Source organism: Electrona antarctica (assembly GCF_951216825.1).
Source record: "Electrona antarctica genome assembly, chromosome: 13".
Lineage (NCBI taxonomy): Eukaryota > Metazoa > Chordata > Actinopteri > Myctophiformes > Myctophidae > Electrona > Electrona antarctica.
The window spans coordinates 9,226,404-9,249,249 of record NC_136794.1 but is presented as its reverse complement, the minus strand read 5'-3'; the positions used below and the strand labels follow the sequence as shown (position 1 = coordinate 9,249,249).

The following is a 22,846-nucleotide window of genomic DNA, read 5'->3' as shown; positions in this document are numbered from 1 at the left end:
GGATGCATAAATTGGGTCAGTAAGTCAGCAGGACAATATGCACCAGACAAGAAACACCTGTCTTCAACCTGCTTCCATTTTTGCCAAGCTCTTAATTAGCTAATTCAGCTGCTAATTAGCAAATGTTGTTCTAAATACATATCAGTAGAAATATTGGCTGTGGAGTACGGTCAATAAGTCAGCAGGACAATATGGCGTGCAATATCTTTCATAGAAGGCAGAAGTTGTAAAAGGCACCAGACAAGAAACACCTGTTTTCAACCTGCTTCCATTTTTGCCAAGCTCTTAATTAGCTAATTTAGCTGCTAATTAGCTAATTTTGTTCTAAATAAATATCAGTATAAATATTGGCTGTGGAGTACTACAAAATCAGTGTAGGGTCTCAAGTATAAATCAGGCTTGGTCAGTCTGATGGGTCTTTTCTTTTGTTGTTTGTTAACAGATTGATGATGCGCTAGAGGGACTTCCTGGCTTTAAGAATGTTGCTGTGCTGGACTTCAGGTCAGTTTCTTCTCTCCGAACACAGGTCCTTCCGTTGCAAAGTGAACAGACTTAATTTACAGCAATTAAACAAATACGGCATTGTAGTGTGCTAGATAGATACAACTCACTGAAAGAGTCTCTCTGTTTCTTGCAGGCCTCAAAAGGATTCTCTAAGGTGAGTGATCAAACCAGCACACATATTACAGACGCTGTCTGACTGCACTGTGGGAGGTAGGGGTAGAGTAGTTATTGGGACAGTTCAGTCAGACAACTCTTAGAATATATATTTATTCAGCATAATTGAGCATATAGATGAAGCATAGTTTGGCGTCAGGGCTTTGTCATTCCCTGTAACATTAACATTTTAGTTAAGTTATAAGCCAAATAGAATTACAGGGAATGACAGGAAAAATACCCCTGGGGATCTAGAAACGGAACCTAAAAACCTAAAACTTCATGAGAAGCAGGTTAGCAGCAAGCGAGGCAGGGAGGCAGCAGCAGCAGACGCACGTCCGCACAGCAGTAGAGAAGCCATGAACGAGCAGGTAGGCAGAGAAGTTTAAATGGACGCTCTGATCAGGTGCATGTTCACAGGTGCATGTGACTAGTCACCTGATCAGATAGGCGCCCTCTTGAGTTGTCTGCCTGAACTAGCTACGCCGGCTGCGCATCATTAGTGAAGCGTGTGTGTGTGTGTGTGTGCGTGCGCACATTGTTTACCTGCTGTGGGCATGCGTGTGAAGGTGTGTCAAGGGTGGAGCGTCTTAATGGTCTCAGAACGGTCACTCACCTGATAAGTGAGATCAGGGCTGATTGGACCCAGCAAGCAGCTGCTCTCCCAGAGAGACGATTACCGGGGCATTAAGCCCCCGGGCCGGGCCGGAAGAGAGATGGAGAAAAGGTGAAGGGAAGAGAGATGGACAGAGATAAACATGGAAAGAAATGGGGAAAGAAAAAGAAAAGATGAAGTGGATGGAAGTGAAGGAAGGCTGAGTGAAACACGGAGGGGCGGGGGGATTTGCTCCGTCTATATATAAGCACTATGGTTTCGCTTAAACCCAATACTTTACGAAAATAGTACAAGCTTGTACAAATGCAATGTTTTTCATTTTTTACATTTTTATGAATTCATATATTATAAAGAAGATTTTCACCTATAATGACATGCCCAAACGTGACACACGTGTAGCATTTCGTCTCATCTTGTAGATACTTCATTATTGAAGGCATGAGTCAAAACGGTACCCATATTCTTGCACCGCGGCTAGACGGTTTGATTCTTTTATTTTTAATTTAGATAATTGTGTGCGCCCACATACTCAGTTGTAAAAATTTAAAGTTTATACTGTCTGTGGCCATGATGAGGCTGGACGGCTGCCTTTTCCTTGCTGAGCATGGATCCCTGCAGGGCACAGCAGGGGTAGAGCTGCATGAAGGCTATAGCACACGCAGTGTGTGTTTATATACGGTGCGTGTGTGGCTATACTGGGGGAAAAAAATGGGATCTGCTCCTCAATAGGGCCGATTATAGCCCAACACGCGTGCTCAGCCCTGCGCCAGGACCCAACAAACTAGGTCAGAGTGGAGGGCTCCCAATAGTCAAATGAAGGCTGATAGATGGTTTTTTCCAAGGTCTGGAGTCTCTTGTGGGATCTCTATGTTTATTATTATGATATTGATCACTCTGCTGACTCTGCCATTTTGGACCATAATCACACTGTGCGCTCCAAGCGGGAGTAAATCAGCCGAGCCCATCAGTCATGTGCGAGCGCTCTACAACTCTTTTAACAGGTTGGACGCTAAATCAAAGTAATGCCTGAACAATTTTCATGCTCCAAGAAAACGACTCTGGCCTCCAGGAGACATTATACATCCAGTCACATTTTTTGAATACAGTAGCCGAAATGTAAAGCTTGGACCGACTGGCGCGTCGTCCGTCTAATGTAAAGCAGTTGGACGTTGCATAGACACAACGCGAAGCAATTCAAGAATGGTTTTCTGAGGGTAGATGTCCTACTGTGAATGCATGAACTCTCTGCGTGCATGCGAGCGTGTCACCAACATTATCTCGAGAAGAACCGACCAACAACGTTCGACAACGGGTACTCTGAATAGTAAGCAAGCAGAAAGGGTACAACGGGTGTCGCATAACCGGGTGGGGCATGCGCATTCCCAAATTGCTTCGTTCCCGCCTTATTGGTCGGCCAGTGGCCAACGGGCATCGGCCTAATTATACTCAATGTCTATAACCCTAATAATAATACATGATCGAATGATAAAATTGAAACAAAATGATGAACGTACCTATTCTGAAGTGGGGAGAAATGGACGGCAATGCGATTTTGAGTGTGTGTGTGTGCTGTCCTCTGTCCAGACTGGATGCTGTGGTGGTGAACTATGCAGTCACAATGCTGGTGGACGGAGGCGGGGCGAGCGCTGAGCAGCTCGACTACCTGACCCTGCAGTCTAACCGGGTGGAGAACTCCTACCGCGAGGTGGAGGAGCGCCCCACCGTGGTCTACACCGTCAGCGAGGTCCGGAACTACGTCACCGAAGCTCTGCACAACGAGGCACTAGAGAGCGGTAGGCGCATACACATTCTACAGAGGTGACGTGTTTCTGTCTGTCTGTCTGTCGGCCAACCACAGAGTTAACCTAGAATACCTACACCACCGCATATTTCCAATGGAGAGCTATACATGGTCACAACTGCAACGCATTGTGAGAATGTACTTCACTGTATGTTTCCGAAGATAATTTTGGTCATGGGTTTGGAGGGAAAGAATGACGGGGCCGGGGGACTCTGATAAACAAAGCTCTGTAGCGAACAAAAGCATATGATAAAAAATTAAAAAAAAAATGTTCCCACAGATCAACACACCTACCAGTCCAGTGCTAGGTGCTAAAGCCCCCCCCAAAAGCCCCCCCCCAAACGGTGTATGCCACCGACAGCAATGCAATGTCAGATCTGGCGTATGTCTGCTGGCATTGCATCACAGATATGCACACTAAACCACATGACAAAACAGTCCAGTCTTTTAGCATTCTCATCCGTTTCTTTTTCATATTAGGCACTTTTTCCAAATGTAAGGCACTGGCATAATTGTAAGAGAGCTAAAGCTCAAAAGTGAACAAATAACAGTGTACAGTCATCCATTACAGGAAGGGTGTGTTTTTTCAGTGTTCCGTAAAACCCTCATCACTTTAATGGTCTGTCTAATTGAATTCAGCCATGAGGGACTTTTGCAATTTGAGCTTTTGCCATTTTTTTTGCACTGTATTCAGTCCATTGCCTTTGTCTGGGAGTTTATATTTGAGTTTGTTTTTCACTCACATCTATGATAACCGAGAGGGTACCTCTGTCACAATTCTTTCCCCTTGCTTTCTGTCACTTTCTTTTGCACAAAATCTCCCTGGGAGATCTAAAATCTAAATCACTGCTCCGTTCATTTTAGCCAGGCATTAAAGTAGGTTAGCTAGCTCTCGCTTTCTGGCAGGGGCCCGTTCTGCTGCAAATGGAACAAAGTGGAGGCGATGATAATGACTATACCATTTCCTCCATCTGCGGGATTTATTCTCTCTGACCGTGTTTTTGAGAGAGCAAGTGTCATTAGTTTACTGTGTTAGCAGCCACTCTGAAGATGGATGCCATGTGACACTGACATTAGTTATATAGGCCGGGACATGTGATAGGACGGTTAACCCATTTTGGGCGGGAACCCCTTTTGGTGTTAGCATTATGTTATGCTTTAGCTATTGAAAAATATCAGATCTACAAGCTCATAGCGTGCCACCGAGTGGCGCGCTATGAGCTTGTAGGTCTGCTATCTTTGAAAAATCGAAGAACGACTGACATAGAAACATAGCTTTTTCAGAAAACTGTCAAGATTTAGAAGACATTTATAGAACCGTTCCCAGGTCAAAATAAGTTAAAAACATTCTCATATGGCTTCCTGGCACGTCCGCCTGGGGACTTACAGGCACTGCTTGGCTACAAGCTGCAGCTCTGGTGGTAAATACAGTAATAGTTTTGGCCCTCGGAGGGTGATATTTGGGCCAGGACTGAGTGCTGATTGCTGGGGTTCCACTTAGGTAAATGCACAGTCAGCACGACGACTGTCAGCGCTATAGCCGCAGAGAAGGGGGGGCCTGTGTCTAGCCGATGATAAAGCTGATGGAATGAGACAGTATACTGTGGCCACTGATAACGGGATTTGTTGGATTGGTTTGGTTGGAGCATCCGCCCTTTGATGTATATGCAGTGCAGTATATCTCTTTGTGCTGACGGTTTTGCATCTTCTGTTTGCTTTTTGCAGCTCCAGAGTTTCATGAAACCGTGCACCCCGACGTCAACGAGGCCGCAGTGAGTCTTAAGCCTAATTTATAATACAATATACACATGTTAGCCATCCGTCATACGATTCTCCATTTGTGTCATGGTCCATATGGATCGACTCAACTCACCGAATGGATCAACCCCCAGGGATTTCACTTTCCTCTGTGGAAAAAGATGGACAAAGGTTTTGTTAAAATTGCTCAAAATACATTATCCACACCTTACCAGAGCGCAGGTAGTCGGATGAGGTAAATGTGCGAGGATTAGTTTGGCTCTTGCTATAATAATCCACTGCTATTCTGGGGTCAGGGTTAGAGTAAGCACCACAATGTGGTGAAGCCAAGAAGGGAGACAGCATAATGTGTGCATGGTGAGAGATCAAAAATAACAATTTCGGCATACTGGACACCATAATTTGTCTAGATCCTTTCACATCTTTATTTGTACAGTCTCAAGAGGCTGAGCGCGCTGCATGACAGTAATCAGACATTCTGGGCCCGTTCTGGGTCTGCTATTTCACTTTACAGCTCTGCTCCTAAGTGATTAAATGGAACCATTATATAGATTGGGGGAAAGCTTCACCCGTCAGTAATTGATTTACTGGCAAGAGCAGCGTGCTGCTACTGTGCCACAGAAGCACCTTGGCCATACTGCCCCGTGACCTTTTCAGATGCAGCTCTGTGTTTTTTTTGTATTGTATTTAACCCGTTTAGACCTGAGCTCGATTCTACAAAATGTCTTCTAAATCATGACAGTTTTCTGAAAAACCCACGGTTTCAGTCATCAGTCGTTCTCAAACATTTTCATGTCAAGGACCACCAAATTATATGTAATTGGCCCCGGACCCCAATCTCAAAATATGTAGTTCCAGGGACCCCGCCCAGAAGCAAAGATTTGAGTTAAAAATGTTCACTGAATATGTATTCAAAGATTTGCGCCACATTTCATGATTTTCCAAAAATAGCAGATCTACAAGCTCGTAGCGTGCCACTCGGCACATGTACATGAGCTTGTATATCTGCTATATTTCAACAGCTAAAGCATAACATAATGCTTAAAACACGGTTCCCGCCCAGTATGGGTTAATGTATCCATTTGAGGATGGTGTGAATCATGACAAAGAGGAGGGGGGGAAACTCCTCCTCTGGTGTTTAGAATGTTAGCCCATTTATTGTGGAGTGATGCCAGCAGGGAACTGGTTGATGCTTAAAGTGTGTTTGTGATGCAGGGCGGTGCTGACACTCTGCCTGATGAGACAGAAGCAGAGGTCCTGGAAGTGGAAGCCGGCGATGGGACCATGGATGAACCCCTGTCGGAAATGCCTGAGGGCCAAGTGGTGGCGGCGGCGGGAGCGAATGATGTCATAGTTCTGGAGGAAAGCGTGACAGAGGCTCCTGACTTTGCACTGACCACGTCTGCCCTCGAGGCCGATAGTAAGTGTGGATGTTACACGGTGCGTGACGGCGCCCTGTTTGTTCTTTACGCCAGTGGTCCGTCCCCAAACTTTTTCATGTGAAGGAGGACCCCCAAATTGACACTTATCATGCCTGCGGACCCCCATTTTTTGCCATGATGTAAGCCATGTTGTCTTTCTCATTCTAGGCATCGTGGAGGAGAGCCTGCTGCTGGAGGAAACCCCCGTTGCAGAGGAGCTCCCAGCTGAGCCTACCTCCGCCTCCTCCCCTGAGCAGCCAGAGGACGCCGCACCTCCTGAGGCGCCTCCGGGAATCGAGGCGTCTGGGTCGGCGCCAGAGGACCCGGGCTTGACGATCACAACGGAAGATGACGAACCTGACGCAGAGGAAGATGAAGATGAGGCTGATATTATCCCAGAGGAGGAGGTCATGGCCGAACCTGCAGTAGAAGTAGAACCAGTGCCCGAGGAGGAGGCGGGTGAGATTGTTGTGGACGTGGCCGACGAGGTCCCGGCAGAACTCGAGGCGGAGACCACCGGAGAGGAAGACACGGATGTGGTGGTAGAGCAGCTTGAGGACCCTCAACCTTCTGAACACGAGGAAGATGTAGAGGAAGCGGTCGTGGAGGAACAGGCCCCAGAGATCTCAACCGAGGACCTCACAGAGGATGAGATGTTGTTGGTCGGCGAGATTGTACCGGCACCGGAGTTTCCTGTCGCCAAACCAACTGTTCTGTCTCCAGACAGTATCACTGTCAATATACATGCCCCAGACGGTCAGCCAGTCATGGAGGTCTCCATCGCTGTGGAGGTTAGTATGACACAATGGAACACAATTGCGAGACCACACAATGACACACTTCGGAACAAACTGTAACACTGCAACTGCATGTTTGGTATCGGAGAACAGCTAACGCTCTCTGTTCTATGTTCTAGGAGGTGCCGGCCCCTGAGCTGGAGGAAGGAAGCAGTGGGTTTCCTGCTGGTGTGGTGCACGGCACGGACCTGGCCAGCATCGCCTTGCCTGCGAACCCTGGACGAGCTCTGATGGTGTTCTTCAGCCTGCGGGTGACCAACATGATGTTCTCACATGACCTTTTCAATAAGAGTTCCGCCGAATACAAGTCCTTGGAGCAACGCTTCACAGAGCTGGTAAACTATGGTGATATTACCCTTTTTTGCTTGGCGTTATTCCTAGTATTTGTTTAGCAGAGACATACAGTATACAGTATGAATGTAGTTATTTACATCGGCGAGTTACCTTCTTGGAATGAGTGAGCATATACGATTATGTGATTATGTGTCTTGCACAAGGACACTTGGCTAAAGCAGAGATTTCTTCTGGAACCTTTGCACATACGGAATGCTCACTCTTAACGATCAGGCCACCCTGCCTAGTTTTTTTTTACCGGTTGAGTTTTGGACAACTGACATTATTTCCGTCCTCCCACAGCTCGTCCCCTACTTGCAGTCCAACCTGAGCAACTTCCAGAACCTGGAAATTCTCAACTTCAGGAACGGGAGCATTGTGGTTAACAGCCGGATGAAGTTTGGCAAGCCTGTGCCTCGCGGCGTCACCAGCAGTGTCTATCTGATCCTGGAGGACTTCTGCAACACAGCCTACCAGACCATGAACCTGGCCATCGACAAGTATTCGCTGGACGTGGAGTCAGGTGCGGCTTCTCGCTCGTGGCGTGTGACGCCAACACATCTGTACAGTGTTAACCCATTTAGACCCGAGGCCCATTTAAAAAAAAAGAGGCTTCTAAATCCTAACTATAACCTAAAATCTATGTTTCTATCATTGGTTTTCAAACTATTTGAAGGACCCCAAAAATCTTATGTAATTGGCCGCCGACCCCCATCTGAAAATGTTGTTTCAGGGACCCCCTGAAAACGTTCGCTCTGAGAGAATATACGATTTTTCAAAAATAACAGATCTACAAGCTTGTAGATCTGCTATTTTTCAATAGCTAAAGTATAACATAATGCTTAAAACACCAAAAGGGGTTCTGGCCGTCCTGAATGGGTTAAGACCTGATTCTCCAAATGTCTTCTAAAACAGTTTTATGAATCGCTCGATCTGCTCATATCAAAGACCTCCAAAATGTATTTGGACGCCTACCCCATCTCAAAACGTCTTGTTCCGGCCGGGGATCCACAGAAGTAAAGATTTCAGTTCAAAACGTTTGCTTTAAAACTATAAATATTCAAAGATTTGCACAAATTTTCAAAATTTGTGGTTAATGTGGTTAAAAATGATTGTGACGCTAAAATGACACAGATGCTTTCACGGTTTTAACACAATCGGTGCCGGGATTTCTTTCAAAATAGAAGCTCGGGGTGCCGGGAAGATATGGCCGCTTTTACTCTGTAAGCCCCCCCCCCGCCCCTTCCGTTCCGGAAAAAAAACGGGAGACATATTTTATTATTTTTGCTTGCTTACCTCGCTAAGATTACGATAAAGTCGCTGATGATCGCTCGCTTCATATTTTGGACGGGAGGCATGTTGAAGTCCCAAATGAAGAGCTTAGTATATCCATCTGGTCAAAACCACGGAGAGCTCCTTAGATTACTATACGCGCCGAGCCTTTCTTTGTGAACGGTAAACAGGGAAGTGAACGCGCAAAAGAGCAAGGAGTATGGAGCAGAAGGAGAGGCCAACTCCAAAGAAAAAAGACAAAAATTCAGAATATTTTCCTCTCGTTTGATATCAATGAAAATGCGCTAGGACGTGTGTACACGTGTATTCACGTCCTAGCAACCCGTCGGTTGGATTAGTTATGACGTTCCCACACGTTGTACGGTCTAAATGGGTTAATGAGTTAAACAAAGTGGTGCGAACAAGAGAACACGTACGCCCATGCCAAAAACAGATGATTTAAATCACAACGAGTACGTATGTACTTACGGCTATGTACTGTATATCAATCAGGCTTCACGAAAGCATCAATTGAGGCTATCATCAGATGAGTTGTAATGGGTGTCTGTGCAATCTCACAATATGACATGGCGAACCAATACCGCAGTGAGTCACCCTGGAAGAGGTGTGCGCGTGCGTGCGTCCATGCGTGCGCGCACATGTGTGTGCGTGCGTGCGTGCATGCGTGCGTGCACGCACATGCTTGTGTGTTTGAATAGTTGATGGGGTCTGGGAAAGCAGGTGTTTAATTCCTTTGGGAAACTTCTCAGTAGAAGTGTGTAAAAGCCATGGTCACAGAGACCGGGCCCAGATAATCAGGGGTTCTTGGACAGAAGCCAAGGCAACACAAATCATCAACCATCCTTTGGTCCAGACAGTGAGCATTCTCAGGCAGTTCTGGTGTTAAAAGGTGTGCGTAACATGGCACAGTAAAATCCCCAGTGTTAATTTAGTGTATAAGTGTAACCGTACACTCTCGGAGTTGGGGGAAAAGAGGGGAAAGGCAGTATTTTTTGAATTTGCTGTTACAGCTTCACCCAGCTGATGACGGGTGTTGCTGTGTACTCCTCGGGGACACTTTGACACGTACACATTCGGCGAGCTGAGGGTCAGAAGGTCACCGGTCAAACCGGTGACCTTCTGATTCCCAGAATGTCTATCCACTTAGTCATGGCCACCCCTAATGGCTAATTTAACACTGAGAATTTTACTATGTATGAAAAAGTAAAAAAAAGAAAAAGGATCCTTGTACATTTGTTCTTCTCACCTCACATGAGACACGCTAGTGTGCAGGATGGACATATCTGGCAGTCAGAGGTTTATAGTCACTCATTCATATGTATGCTTATTACATGGCTGCTTGTGTACAAAATCAGTTATATTTTACATAACGTATTGATGTTTAAAAAGTGCTTCTTATATGCTTCTGCATCCGTAGCAATGTATCAGTCTGTTGTTGAGGACAAGCGGCCCCATAGAGTTATTTGTAAACTAGAGGGCGGACTGCCCCGCCCCCAGCTATTAATTTCAATGGACGTTTCTTGCTGGCGTTTGAAACACCCGGAAGAACTCTCTGCTTCCGCATTTTTCTTGAAAAGCGGAATGCTAACCTCCATGAACGCGCCTGAATCGATTCATGAACGAGCGCTTAAACCTCAGCTGCGCGCTCTTTTGCTTGTACTTCGCCCGCCTGCAGTACCAGCTTTAGCCAGTAGGGTAGGGCGGCTTCAACATTCGTCAGCCACGACACAGTTTTCTGCACCACGAAGGGAGGGACCTTCGCCCTATAGTTTTAGACCGCGACGGAGGGCCGCCGGCCCACGCAAACTCGAGCCACGAGAGACGCCACCGAGCGAGCTAAAGCGAGCGAGTTGCTGCGTCGAACGTTGCGAAGTTCGCTTGAGCCGATGAATCATCATCATCGTGGTGCTTACGATTACACCTGTACGTCATAATCTGTCTAAACTAGTCACAGCTAAATCATAATGCTGAATAACATCATGTAAGTACTAACATGTACAATACATACAGTGAGGAGGGGTGTGTGTGCGCGTGCGCACATGCATGTAAATATGTCTGTCTGTGTTTTTAAATGGTGCCAGCTGCTTCAACGACTGACTCTGTATGTATGTGTGTGTAGGCCTATGTATGTTTGTGTGTACAGTATGTCTCCATGTAGCATGATCACCTGCAACTGATTGCAACACAAACCTGCTACTGATTACAACACAAACAGGACGGCACAGCATGGCACTCACACACGTGGCACTTACAAAGGCACGCACAAAAATGCACACAAGTCACTGGCCGGCGCTGCGCGTGTGCGCCACTTATAAATGCACGCACACACATTAGGAAAGCAAAGTGCGAACGATCATGCGTGATGCACAACACAGACAGACGACACATGATGTACATTATAGACTTCCCTGTCTCAGTGTCTGCTTTGGGCGAACCCTGTCAGCCATGACATTGGCCTCCCTGTTATACTCGCAGCGATTACTTCCAACACCTGGGTGTGATTTGCTTCAAGCGACACTGTTTAGCAGCCTATTGAAAAATGAGGGCAAAGGGATTCAGCATTGTTCCTCTAATTAATAGCTCAATGGGAAAAAAAGAACTCATCAACAAAGGCACTTCACACTGGGTGTGATTATTTTGTCACCAATGCAATAGAGATGACATCATGTATAATACTCATGTTATTCATAGACAGATGGGATCAATGATTGTATTTGTCAATTAAAACATGCGGTAATACATTGTATTGCAATTACATACTTAACAAACTTGTGGTCTCCACTCCTGTTTGCAGGTGACCAGGCGGACCCCTGCAAGTTCCAGGCATGTAACGAGTATGCCAAGTGTAAGCCCAACAGGTGGTCGGGCGAGGCAGAGTGTGTGTGCAACGCCGGCTACTTCAGCGTGGACGGCCTGCCTTGTCAGAGCATCTGTGAGCTGAAGACTGACTTCTGCCAGAACGATGGCAAGTGTGACATCATCCCTGGCCAGGGAGCCATCTGCAGGTGGGTTCACGCACGCGTACTGAGCTGACAGGTTGCGTGCACGTGTGGTGTGGTGTGGTGTGGTGTGGTGTGGTGTGGTGTGGTGTGGTGTGGCGTGGTGTGGCGTGGTGTGGTGTGGTGTGGTGTGGTGTGGTGTGGTGTGGTGTGGTGTGGTGTGGTGTGGTGTGGTGTGGCGTGGCGTGCGCGTGGCGTGGCGTGGTGTGGTGTGGTGTGGTGTGGTGTGGTGTGGTGTGGTGTGGCGTGCGTGTGCGCCACACCCACGCCTGTGCAAGCCCTTTGCGGTTAACATTGGCAGGAGAATTTAGTCACAATAAAGTGTACCAAAATGACTAGAAAGTTTATGGGAATGTTGTGGTACTCGTATTTGTAGATGATGGATAGAGCTGGTGGTGACACCATAGGTACAAAAATACTTTCTTTATTGGGCAATCTGACAACGTTTACATCTATTTGATCAGGTCAAGTCTCGTCGTATTTGTACGTTGTACCATGTGACACAACAAACAGCATTATTTTGTACTGTAGTACACTTCAATGAAGTTGAACAAAATGCTAAAACCGATCTCCAAACAGACTTTGACTTGGATCTGGTGTGTGTGTGTGTGTGTGTGGGAGACAGTACACGTGTGAATTCATGTGCCTGTCTGGATATTTCTCCGAATGTTTTCCCATAATGCACGTTGTTGTTGGTGAATGTGTTGCTGTGTGTCAGTGGAGCGTATCGGCGAGAGAATATACAGTTGTTACGGTTCTCCTCAGGCTATCGTATGTGGAGCAGCGTGATTATGAACAGACGCACAAACAGTGCAGTGTTCCAAGTAAGATGAGCGTTGGACCTCTGCTTCACACCCACAACAACATTAAAAACAAACAGGCACAGCCAGATGCTGCTTGCATGGCTTGTTTACCTCACGTTGTCCAACTCAAAGGAGTTAACACTCGCCATGGATACAGGAAATAAACATTTGCACAACATGAACTTCACCTTTCCGTGCATTTAGCTCTCATCCAGGGCAACGATAGATGGAGTTGGTATTATACAGGTAAAATAATACTGCAGGAATTCGCCCTTATTTGCATGGAAGGGCTTTCACTTCTAGTGATTTTTACTAGTTGACTAGTTGCCTAGTTTACTAGTCGGCAAGTTGTTTAACTACCTATTATGTAAAAACCACTCCAAGGAACAGCAATGTCCATGTTAACCTACCTATGTGACTGTGACTATGAGTACCAGTAGGGGCAAAAGTGGCGCTGTTGTGCCAGAAACAGAGAGAGAGAGATAGTGCTGCACTGTTGCCTGCTAATGAGAGACTCAGTTCACACAGGTGTGATTTTTTTAATAATATTTGTACATTTAAAAACTGTGTACATTGGTGACTATAATATAGCATTCTAGCTGATCTTGAGGCCTACAAAAACGGGAAAAAACAAGAAAAAAATACCTTTTTTTTCTTATCAACTAGTCAACTAGTACCAACAAGGTCAACTAGTACCAACAAGGTCGACTAGTGGATTTACTAGTTGACTAGTTGCTTAAAGCCCTTCGGTGAGGAGGAATACGGTCTAGAACAGATCAAGAGCACATCACTAGTGATAGACCGGCTGGGTCAGATCCTTGACCTTTCATCAGCTCTGTGTCTAGCCATCTGGCCATCTTTGCTCTTTTAAATGGAAATTATTGCCATATTAAAGAGCTACGTTATTGTATTTCCGCAGCTGTATAAAATCACACAAATATGTTAAATAACAACATAATTATTCAACATTATATACAAATTAAATCCTCAATAAAACAGATAAGCTGCTATTCCGTCACCATGTTCTCTAAGGAGAACCAATCGCATTCCTCCCATCGTCACATCGTGATGGCCTTATGCATCAGTGTGGATGTACGTAATTGTCCTGAGTTATATTAACCACTTAAACCCTAGTCTATACTGCACTTAGTGAAGTAATTATGGCTCTGTACTTCTCTTAGCTGATCTGCAAGCTCTCAACACATCGCAATGAGTACAACTAAGGACTGAAGCAGGGACGTGCACACATAGACATCAAAGGGGGCTTCAGCCCCTGCCCTTTTTACCCGTCTGTAAAACAACTACCCTCTCCAGAGCACGAATGCAGCATTTAATATGGTGAAAGAAATGCAAATGCCACTCCTGAACGTGAACACAGTATATTTTGCGCTGAGCAAATTTGTTTAGAAATCCATGTCGTACACCACATCTCTATAGCTAAAGAGTGCTGGGTTGCGCCCCGAAAATAGCTGATCTACAAGCTCTCAACGCGTCGCAGTGCGACGCGTTGTGAGCTTGTAGATCTGCTATTTTCGCTATTTTTGTCCAAAAGTGCCCTCTTAACGGGATTCCAGCCCCTGCCCCTCTAACACTCTCTGCACGTCCCAAGTATTTAAAAAGCGTCCACTTGGAGGAGCGTAGCTGGGTATGTCTTTGGTTCGGTGTGTGTGTGTGTGTGTGTGTGTGTGTGTGTGTGTGTGTGTGTTGTTCTGACAGTTTGTCCTTTGTGGTTGTAGGTGTCGCGTCGGAGAGAACTGGTGGTACAGAGGAGAGCACTGTGAGGAGTACGTATCGGAGCCTCTGGTGGTCGGCATCGCCATCGCCTCCGTCGCCGGCTTCTTGCTGGTGGCCTCCGGAGTCATCTTCTTCCTGGCCAGGACGCTGCGGGATCAGTATGAAAAGGACGAGGACGAAGACCCCATACGGTGAGAACACAACTATCAATTATTTTCTACGAGATTATTCTAATCTACCGATTACTTTTTGGAATATTGGAATATTTATTTAGAGTCAACATGAAAATATTCGAATAGCTAAATTCAAAATGTTATAGTCAACTACACTGAGCATTATTTTATACAATTGTGAAAATAGCCGATTCACAAGCTATCGCAATGACTTATCGCTCTTGCGTTCCATTGTGAATCTAAAATTGTACTAAAATTTAACACACTGTTAATGATATAGTTCAGATCAAGCCAAAATGATATATTGCATTCTTCTCATCCATATTTGTAATAAATCTGAAATTGCCAACGCGGCAAAATGTAAGTGTGTTTTAAGTAAGAGGTGTGTTCAGGAGTTTAATTTTTAAGTCAAGAGACTTTGTCCGACAGTTGCACTTGCAAGTAGGGATGTCCGATATTATCAGCAGATCGGACAATATCAGTTCTTTATGCATGCTATTTTATGAGGTCTGAACTACATACTATATTGGTATTATAGCTATTTCGGTATTAGTTGATATCGGAATTGGAAATTATGAGTTGGACAATATTGGAAATTGGATATCGTCAAAAAAAGCCAATATCGAAGATTCCTAGCTGCACGTCTAAATAACAAACCTGAGATCAATAAATCATTTTTTTTCTCCCTCTGCTGACAAATTATTGAATAAGCACTGTGTAATGGTAAAGTGTCATTTTCATTGCCGTAATCAACGGTAATATTTGTGAGTTCACTGGTGTCTCTGCAGTTTCTCTGCTCCCCTCAGACAGCTTTAGATTAAAGCCATGGAGTCTGGTCTATTTTCTTAGGAAACGGGGAGGCAGCATTAACCGAGACACATCCTGTGACTGCACGCTTGGATAGTCAGCCAAAATAGCCACAGCACCATCTCCTACCCACATAATATCTCAAAAGACTTAACCCACCCACACCCGAACCCACTGTCTCACTCATACTCTTTCTTCTCCTCTCCCTCTTGTCCTAATATGCTCCTGCTCTCTTTCAGCATGCATGCGCGCGCACACATACACACACACACACACACACACACACACACACACAGTTTGGCCGCTAACTTAGACTAGAATGAAGACTCATTTTGTAACTTCATCATTGATCACAACATTTTTGTTCATTGAGGTTTGGCCTTATTATAGATGGAAATGTGGCTTTTTACTGTGTGTTAACTTGTCTCTGTATCTGACATTGAGTGGCCCCTGAGCCACTTTAAGTTGAGTAGCCCTGGACTAGTGTGTTTCTGTCTGTGTCTGGCTGGGCTCCGAGAACAACCTATCACGGAGAAGAGTTACGTTTAGAGACGGCGCCAAGTAACCATCGTATATTACGTTGCTCTATCTCTAAACACCTACAATAGATTTCCTGACATCAAGACTTAAGCAGAGGGAATATTCTGAGTTTGATAAAGGAAAGCATGCGCTAAATGCCTTCTGTCCGACTGTGGATACCCTAATGGTCTATCTTGAATCTTCCCCTCCCGCTTCTTTAATTTTGCCGAATTTCTTGGCCGTCAATTATACCAATTGTTTGCTAGATGTAGCTACACCGCTCTGTTCTTCCACTCTCACTCAATGTTCCAAATCTGGTTGGTGTTCCTCCTGTGTAGACGAGCTGAAAGTGACCCGTCTCTGGAGAGGGCAACCAAGTACAACCCCATGTACGAGAGTGAAGCCACCACGGGATATAGCCACTACTACCGGCGTTACCCCGAGGCCCCCGTCTACAGCAGTGCCAGCGGCGAGGCCACCTCCACTGACTTCGGCAGTGAAGAGATACGACACATCTATGAGAACACTGAGCTGACAAAGGAGGTACGTCGTGGATGTGCGTGTTTGTTTGTGCACTAATATTTGCATGCTGATTGCCGCACATCTGGAATGGAGGTCATGTCCTCCTGACCAGCCCAATATTCCACATTTAGCCAAGCTTTCATCGTATGCCAACATTCCTGTGAATGAAAGTGTCTAGTTTTAATGGATACTTTGTATTTTTTTCTCTGATGTGACATTCTCTCTCCTGGTTTATTTCACGTGGCTCTGCAGGAAATCCAAGACCGGATTCGCATCGTTGAGCTGTACGCTAAGGACCGGCAGTTTGCAGACTTTGTGCGGCAGCATCAAGCGTGAGTCTTCCTCTTCTTCTTTGTGGGACGTGGGTTTGGACGTGGGTACGTATGGTAACCGCAACAACATATACTAAATGAGGCTATGTAAAATAAATGTGAGTTTGAGTGACGGGAGAGACTGTAATTAGTAACGAATTGGAGGTAGGGTTAGGGGTTAACAGAAAAGTACCAATCCCAAGGCAGTGGGAAGACAGATATCTGATTCCTTAAACCATATTCAAGGCCCGAGTGTGACGGGAGCGCTTACAATACACAGATACTCCACTCTTGTCTGCCCACAGCCTGGCATTAACTGTACCGTGTGTCAGCATAATCAGTTGTGACTCATTACGTGTTGCCTAGCAGAAGATGTCCCAGCATGAACTAGTTGGGCTTATTTCTGCATAGTCTAAAGCAACTAAATGATGGAGAGTTGGTAACCAAAGGTACGCTCATTTTACGCTCTCAAGAGTTAAATTATTGTTAAACATCTACATTCTCTAATTATGTAGACTTTTTTTGGAGTGGTGCAACCACTCCAAGGAACAGCAATGTCCGTGTTAACCTACCTATGTGTCCGTTCACCTACCTCTAACAGAGAGAGAGAGATAGTGCTGCACTGTTGCCTGCTAATGAGAGACAGAGAGGGGGGGGGGGTTTGCACCACTCAGTTCACACGGGTGTGATTTTTTTTTAAATTAAGTAATGCAGAAAAAAGGCTATTTTGATCAACGTTTGCCTGTTATCTCTCCTATGATACCACATCAATACAGCATGGGATTGTGGACAAAATCCTATCCAACGACAACAAACTATTCTGTAGTTTTGGGCTAAATCTCGTCAAATGGTGGTCCGTGGCTCAAATGCCCAATAAATGATGGATGGACCTTGATAAGTTGATATGAAAATGGTTGAAAATCACTGGTCTAAAGTGATCAAATGTAGTATTGTGGCGTTGTGGCATTAGATTGATTTGCATGCCACAGCGATGCCAAATCTCTTCTGTCTGTGTTGATAGATTTAATAGATTAATTTGTATGTGTCTGTTACAGTGTCCTGGATACTCGCAATGAGGGCCCCTCAACATCGCAGACATGAAACTGAGTTTTAGTCTGTGTGCAGCAAGGTAATACTTCCTTCTAGTAGCTATGGTGATCTTATGTTATGGATGTGTATGTCACAGCCCAGGGTATTCTGCAAAAAGTTATAACACCTGTCATATATTTATATCAAGCTGTTCTCAATATACTGACTCCTCTCTCTCTCCCCCTGAACAGAAACATGCCTTTATATGACAAAACTGCAGCTTCCTGTCAAGACTTTCCTGGCCAACCCCATTGCAGGCAAAGCTTGCACTGCAATGTTGAAGAAGATGGACATGGTCATTTTAGCAAGGGTTACCTATTTAGCCCCCCATTTGCCTCCATGAATATTCCTGTCGCCCGAGCCGATGCCCTTCATCCTGTCTGCCACCATGTGGGCTCTCATCCTGTCCCGTTGCTTCCTCCTTCCCTGTGCCTTCTCTTGTCTGGGTGAGCTGTGCTAAAATGAGTGTGATGTTAAGGGACATCTTTTGCTGCTCATCCACTGGGACTTTACTCTTTAGGAAGGAGCAGACTCTCCTCACATTCATTACTTGAAATGTTGACAAATCACAATGCTGTCTCTCTAAAACTATATTAGGCGTGATACTTTCACAACATATCTGTTCATTCTAAGAAGCAAGAAGATAGAACATAATATTTGCGATATATGTGTTGTTTCCATTTATGTAGTGTCCACTCTAGTGCTCCATGCCTAATGCTTTGCTCGCTCATTTTCACAAATAACTGATTTCCGAACAATAAGTGCTTGTGTCACTATGTGTCAACTGTCATGTTTATCGCTTAGAAATCTGTTGTTTTGTTTGAGTGACACAGTTGGACCAAGTCTCTTGTAGGACATCTTTGCATCTTCACATGGCATCTCGACCAACCTGCTAACACTGGCACACTGCTGCTTTTACTTGTAGTCAATGGTGCTATATTCAGTTACATTGCTGGTTAAAAAAATACAGTAGGTCTAGCTAGCGCAATGACATTTTACAAAGCTTTATGGACACCATTTCTATCATGTTTAGGTACATTAGTGTGCTGCACTATGGTGGCCAAATAACATTTTACATTGTATGATTATACGCAGTATAAGTATCAATGTACATGCAACTGTTCATAGGCAGAAGAATGACAGGGTGGCTTTACACCTGATGTTCTACTATAAAACAACCCCTCTGCTTTGCTGAGGTTCATTCCGTTAAAAACAAAGATGAAGGTTTCAGGGCTGGGTGCTCCTACGAACACAATTGGCTGCATTCTCGCCGAGTGGGAAGCTAGCAGGAGAGAACGATCACTGTTGCTGCACTAGCGACCTGTACGCGTTGGTCTGTTCAGCCTGTTCAGCTGGGCGTGGAACTGGAAGGTATAGCGTTACGTCCTTCTGACGAAACTCCTCACTGTCAGGTGAAGAGAAGCGTCTGGCGATCTATCAAAAGAGACGTGCTCATCTGTGCACACGTAGGAGTTGGCGGCGAGAGAATTGGCAGAGACTAACATTTGGGAGAACGTGGAAAATCAACTAAAGCAGCTGATGGAAAAAAAGCATGTTTGCAAATTATTGATGAGGCAGACACGAGAGAGCAAGAATACAGGGTGGCTGTGGGAGAAGGAAAGAGCACGAGCCGTGTTTAGAACAGAGATCCAGATATGAGTGAAAACACATTTAGCATGGAAAAGTCTGAGGGCGAGCAGGCCAGTGATTTTTAGATGTAATGCAATCGAAAACATTTTAAATGGAACGGAAAATCTGAAAATGTAAACTGATTAACAAGTGGTGTTTGGATGAGCAACCCTCAAGCATGTCCTTTCAAACCGAACAAAAACATCAACGAAAACCTTTGGTATTACCTGCAACTCAAACAATGCACTTGAACTACTTATTTGGCCACCACCCTGCTTCTCAACCTGAAAGCTTTTGACAGTGTCATTCCAATGTTTTCTTTGGTATATTCACTTGAATACCTCTGTGGGACTTGTTGCGCTTGACCCCGTTCATCTCTTGAGCGGGTCCTCGCAGCTGCAGCTTATTATGAGTCGTAGGTTTCCGTTTTGCCGTCTGCCAGTGTGACTATGGGCGTTCCTAGCAGGTCAGAAGCAGACATAGAGTTTGCACTAGATTCTTGTTTACACGCTTCTCATCCCTCGTGTTCATCTTTTATGGCTCTCTACGCAAGGGAAATGCAGAAGTCACTCTGGCTGGAGCAGAGTTCTTTTGACAGTGTCATGCCTTTGCAATCTGTGTATTTGGTTTTATTTTTATATGCATTCTTTTTCATGCCCACATTCATCTTTTTGTCATTCTCCACCTGTCAGCTGGACAAATAGCTAATTGTTACATACTGTCATGTAAATACTGTTGGTTGACTTGTAAACTCTTTCATCTTAGAGAGAATTGTAGTTTCCATATATATAAAGATTTATTTTTTACTGATGTCCTGTTTTGTTATTATAACAGTGTTATAATAACATACAGCTGTCCATTATTCTGACTAAATAAAGAGTTGACACTATAAAATAATAAAATATGTTTTATATGAAATGTCTTGTTGCCATTTGCCAAGAATGCTTGGGGTGAAAGTGGGAAAATGTGTAGTGGATTTCTCTGAGCAAGTGGTATTTAGGCCAGGAGTTTAGCGATTTGAACCTAATCCAAAAAGCAGATTAGCTTTAACAAGAATGGATTAGGCTAGCTTGTGACCAAGACAGTTTCTAAAGGTGTCTACCACTAATCAGCCTGCGTCACACATCACACTGTAGAATCCTGAACCCCATAACATCTCTCTCGTTCACTCGCTCCCTTTCTCTCTCGTTGACTGTCCTTCACTCCCTGGAGTTGGTGCTGCTATCTGTGCATCATGGATCGTGTGTGACCTGCTCAGTAGTATCCACCTGTTTCCAGTGTCCCATGAGCCTTTGTGTGAAATGTTGGCATCAGATAGTCCATCCTTATTGGACAGTAGACAGTAGAGGTTCACAAATCCTAAATGGTCTCCTAAAATGTATTAATTAATTTCTTTGCCTCTAGTAGATTATTTTATTTATTTTTACTCTGCAGTAGATTGAGACACAAATCATTTGACTTACACATTTGGCTATTACTGAAAAATAAACAAATCAATATAAATTCCACAAATCTCTGGATGTCTGTCTTTCAGTTTGTATTGATTTAAAAAAAAGAAAAACTGGTGTTTATTGAACATTATGGCAGATGAAAGTAATTTTCAGTAAATGCCAAAGGTCTGAGCTCTGAAATTATTTTTATTTCACGAGGAGGAGAGGACACTGGAGCAGCACGGACGTATAAGTCTTTTATTAGGTGCTAGTATACAAGAAAACGTTTCGACCCTGCGGTCTTCATCAGAGAGTCAGGCTTGAGGCGCGTTGGTATAGATTCCCTTTGTTCTAAAGTCCAGGCTTGAGGCGCGTTGGTAGATTCCCTTTGATTTTTATTTCATGTTCCAATCTGCTACAGAAGCTGGTGAATATCTTTTCTAGGATTTATAGAAGGCGTTTTTAGAATCGGGCCGCAGGTCTAAATCAAAAGAATTGAAAACATATCTGGGAAGGCAATGTGTGGAGGTATACCTCCTTGGCTTACTGGCATTCTGCACAAGACATTTGGCGCTGTCCAGCAGTTTGCCAGATTTGCCCGAGACGGACAGACTCAAAGACGCTTTTCTAGATCATGGCTTGCCTCCTACAGAGCCACACTGTAAAAAATGTGTTTAACCCATTTTGGGCGGGAACCCCTTTTGGTGTTAGCATTATGTTATGCTTTAGCTGTTGAAAAATAGCAGACCTACAAGCTCGTAGCGTGCCACTCGGTGGCGCGCTATGAGCTTGTAGATCTGCTATTTTTTGAAAAATCGAAGAACGACTGACATAGAAACATAGCTTTTTCAGATTTAGAAGACATTTTTAGAATCTGATCTCAGGTCAAAATGTGTTTAATAGCCTACTCCTGGACATCCTCATCACATGTGAAATGAGGTCCCTTGGAAGTTTGTTCATGTAGAACCATCTGACTCCTGCTCCAGACCCTGCCTACTATGCCAACCTCCTGTCCGCACAAGTTATGCCCATGTCTCTCAAGCCAGACAACACTTCCACAATCTTTGAATGCTACAAAGTCCATAACGCTGCCTCACAAATGTTGCAATGGGATGCCGTCATATTATTTGTCCGTTCCTAATGTTTTAAAATAGGTTTAACATCATATTTTTGAATTTCTGCAAAGCAGCAAGCATACTGTAGGCTTTGACAAATTTAGCGTCCAGTAGGACTTAGGTTAGCTCTGGTCCATAGCCTTCTACTGCTTCTACGATTCTGCCCTGCAGTATAAGGCTATGGGACTTTCGGTTTTAAATCTCAAATCGAAATCAGACCAGCCTCTCCTCTTTAGCGTATTTTAAAAGAACGTTTTTGCTACTCACCAAAACAAAGGCGGGTTGTGTCATTAGAAAGCCTACTTTCCTTAGTGGACGCACTCTGAGCCCCCCACCACACGTATAAACGGTACTTTTTGGCCAGGAAGGGATTTTTTTTCACCGGAGGAAAAACATTCTCTATGAGGCAGTTCTCTGGGCAATATCGGTAGATAACTAAAAGAATTTTTGTTCCGGTGGAAACAAAATCCCTTTTTGGCCAAAAAGTACCGTTTAAACGTGTGGTGGGGGGCTCAGAGTGCGTCCACTAATGAAAGTAGGCTTTCTATTGACACACCCGTCTTTGTATTGGTGAGTAGGTAAAACGTTCGTGAGATTTCCACTAAAGAGGAGAGGCTGGTCTGATTTCGATTTGAGATTTAAAACCGAAAGTCCCATAGCCTTATACTGCAGGGCAGAATCGTAGAAGCAGTAGAAGCCTATGGACCAGAGTTAGACTTAGGTAGGCTATTTACACGACTGCGTTTTCAGCACGTCTGATGTATGGTACTGTTAGTACTAAGGTGAAAATGTATATGAGCCAACAGTCTGTCTAGATTATGTCTGTGTACTCCTTATCTGAACAATATCCAGAAAACGGCTTCTAACAGCATGTGTTGAGGACCTCCCCGAAACCTGGCAAAGACGTCGAGTGACTCACCTTGATGCATCACTGTAAATCCAAATTACATAACGGCTGTAGACATTTGTCCCTTCCCTCTCAATCATTGTTCCTTTCTCATTCTTCAAAAAAGATAGAGCCCACACACCAAAGACGGTA

The 22,846-nt window shown here is 44.6% G+C and overlaps 1 protein-coding gene across 1 annotated transcript in view; it reads left to right on the top strand.

Annotated features, from left to right (window-relative positions):
- The window catches only part of impg2a (interphotoreceptor matrix proteoglycan 2a), a 29,103-nt gene extending 8,923 nt beyond the window's left edge, over positions 1 to 20,180 (top strand). The window contains exons 9-22 of the mRNA XM_079518703.1: positions 443 to 501; positions 638 to 658; positions 2,858 to 3,066; positions 4,800 to 4,846; positions 6,048 to 6,252; positions 6,422 to 7,044; positions 7,170 to 7,385; positions 7,687 to 7,906; positions 11,471 to 11,681; positions 14,215 to 14,403; positions 16,050 to 16,254; positions 16,486 to 16,565; positions 17,600 to 17,673; positions 17,825 to 20,180. Of these exons, the coding sequence (XP_079374829.1) occupies positions 443 to 501; positions 638 to 658; positions 2,858 to 3,066; positions 4,800 to 4,846; positions 6,048 to 6,252; positions 6,422 to 7,044; positions 7,170 to 7,385; positions 7,687 to 7,906; positions 11,471 to 11,681; positions 14,215 to 14,403; positions 16,050 to 16,254; positions 16,486 to 16,565; positions 17,600 to 17,645 (2,331 nt within the window). The 3' untranslated portion in view covers positions 17,646 to 17,673; positions 17,825 to 20,180. The remainder of the gene's footprint in view (positions 1 to 442; positions 502 to 637; positions 659 to 2,857; positions 3,067 to 4,799; positions 4,847 to 6,047; positions 6,253 to 6,421; positions 7,045 to 7,169; positions 7,386 to 7,686; positions 7,907 to 11,470; positions 11,682 to 14,214; positions 14,404 to 16,049; positions 16,255 to 16,485; positions 16,566 to 17,599; positions 17,674 to 17,824) is intronic.
- The last annotated feature ends 2,666 nt before the right edge of the window (positions 20,181 to 22,846 follow it).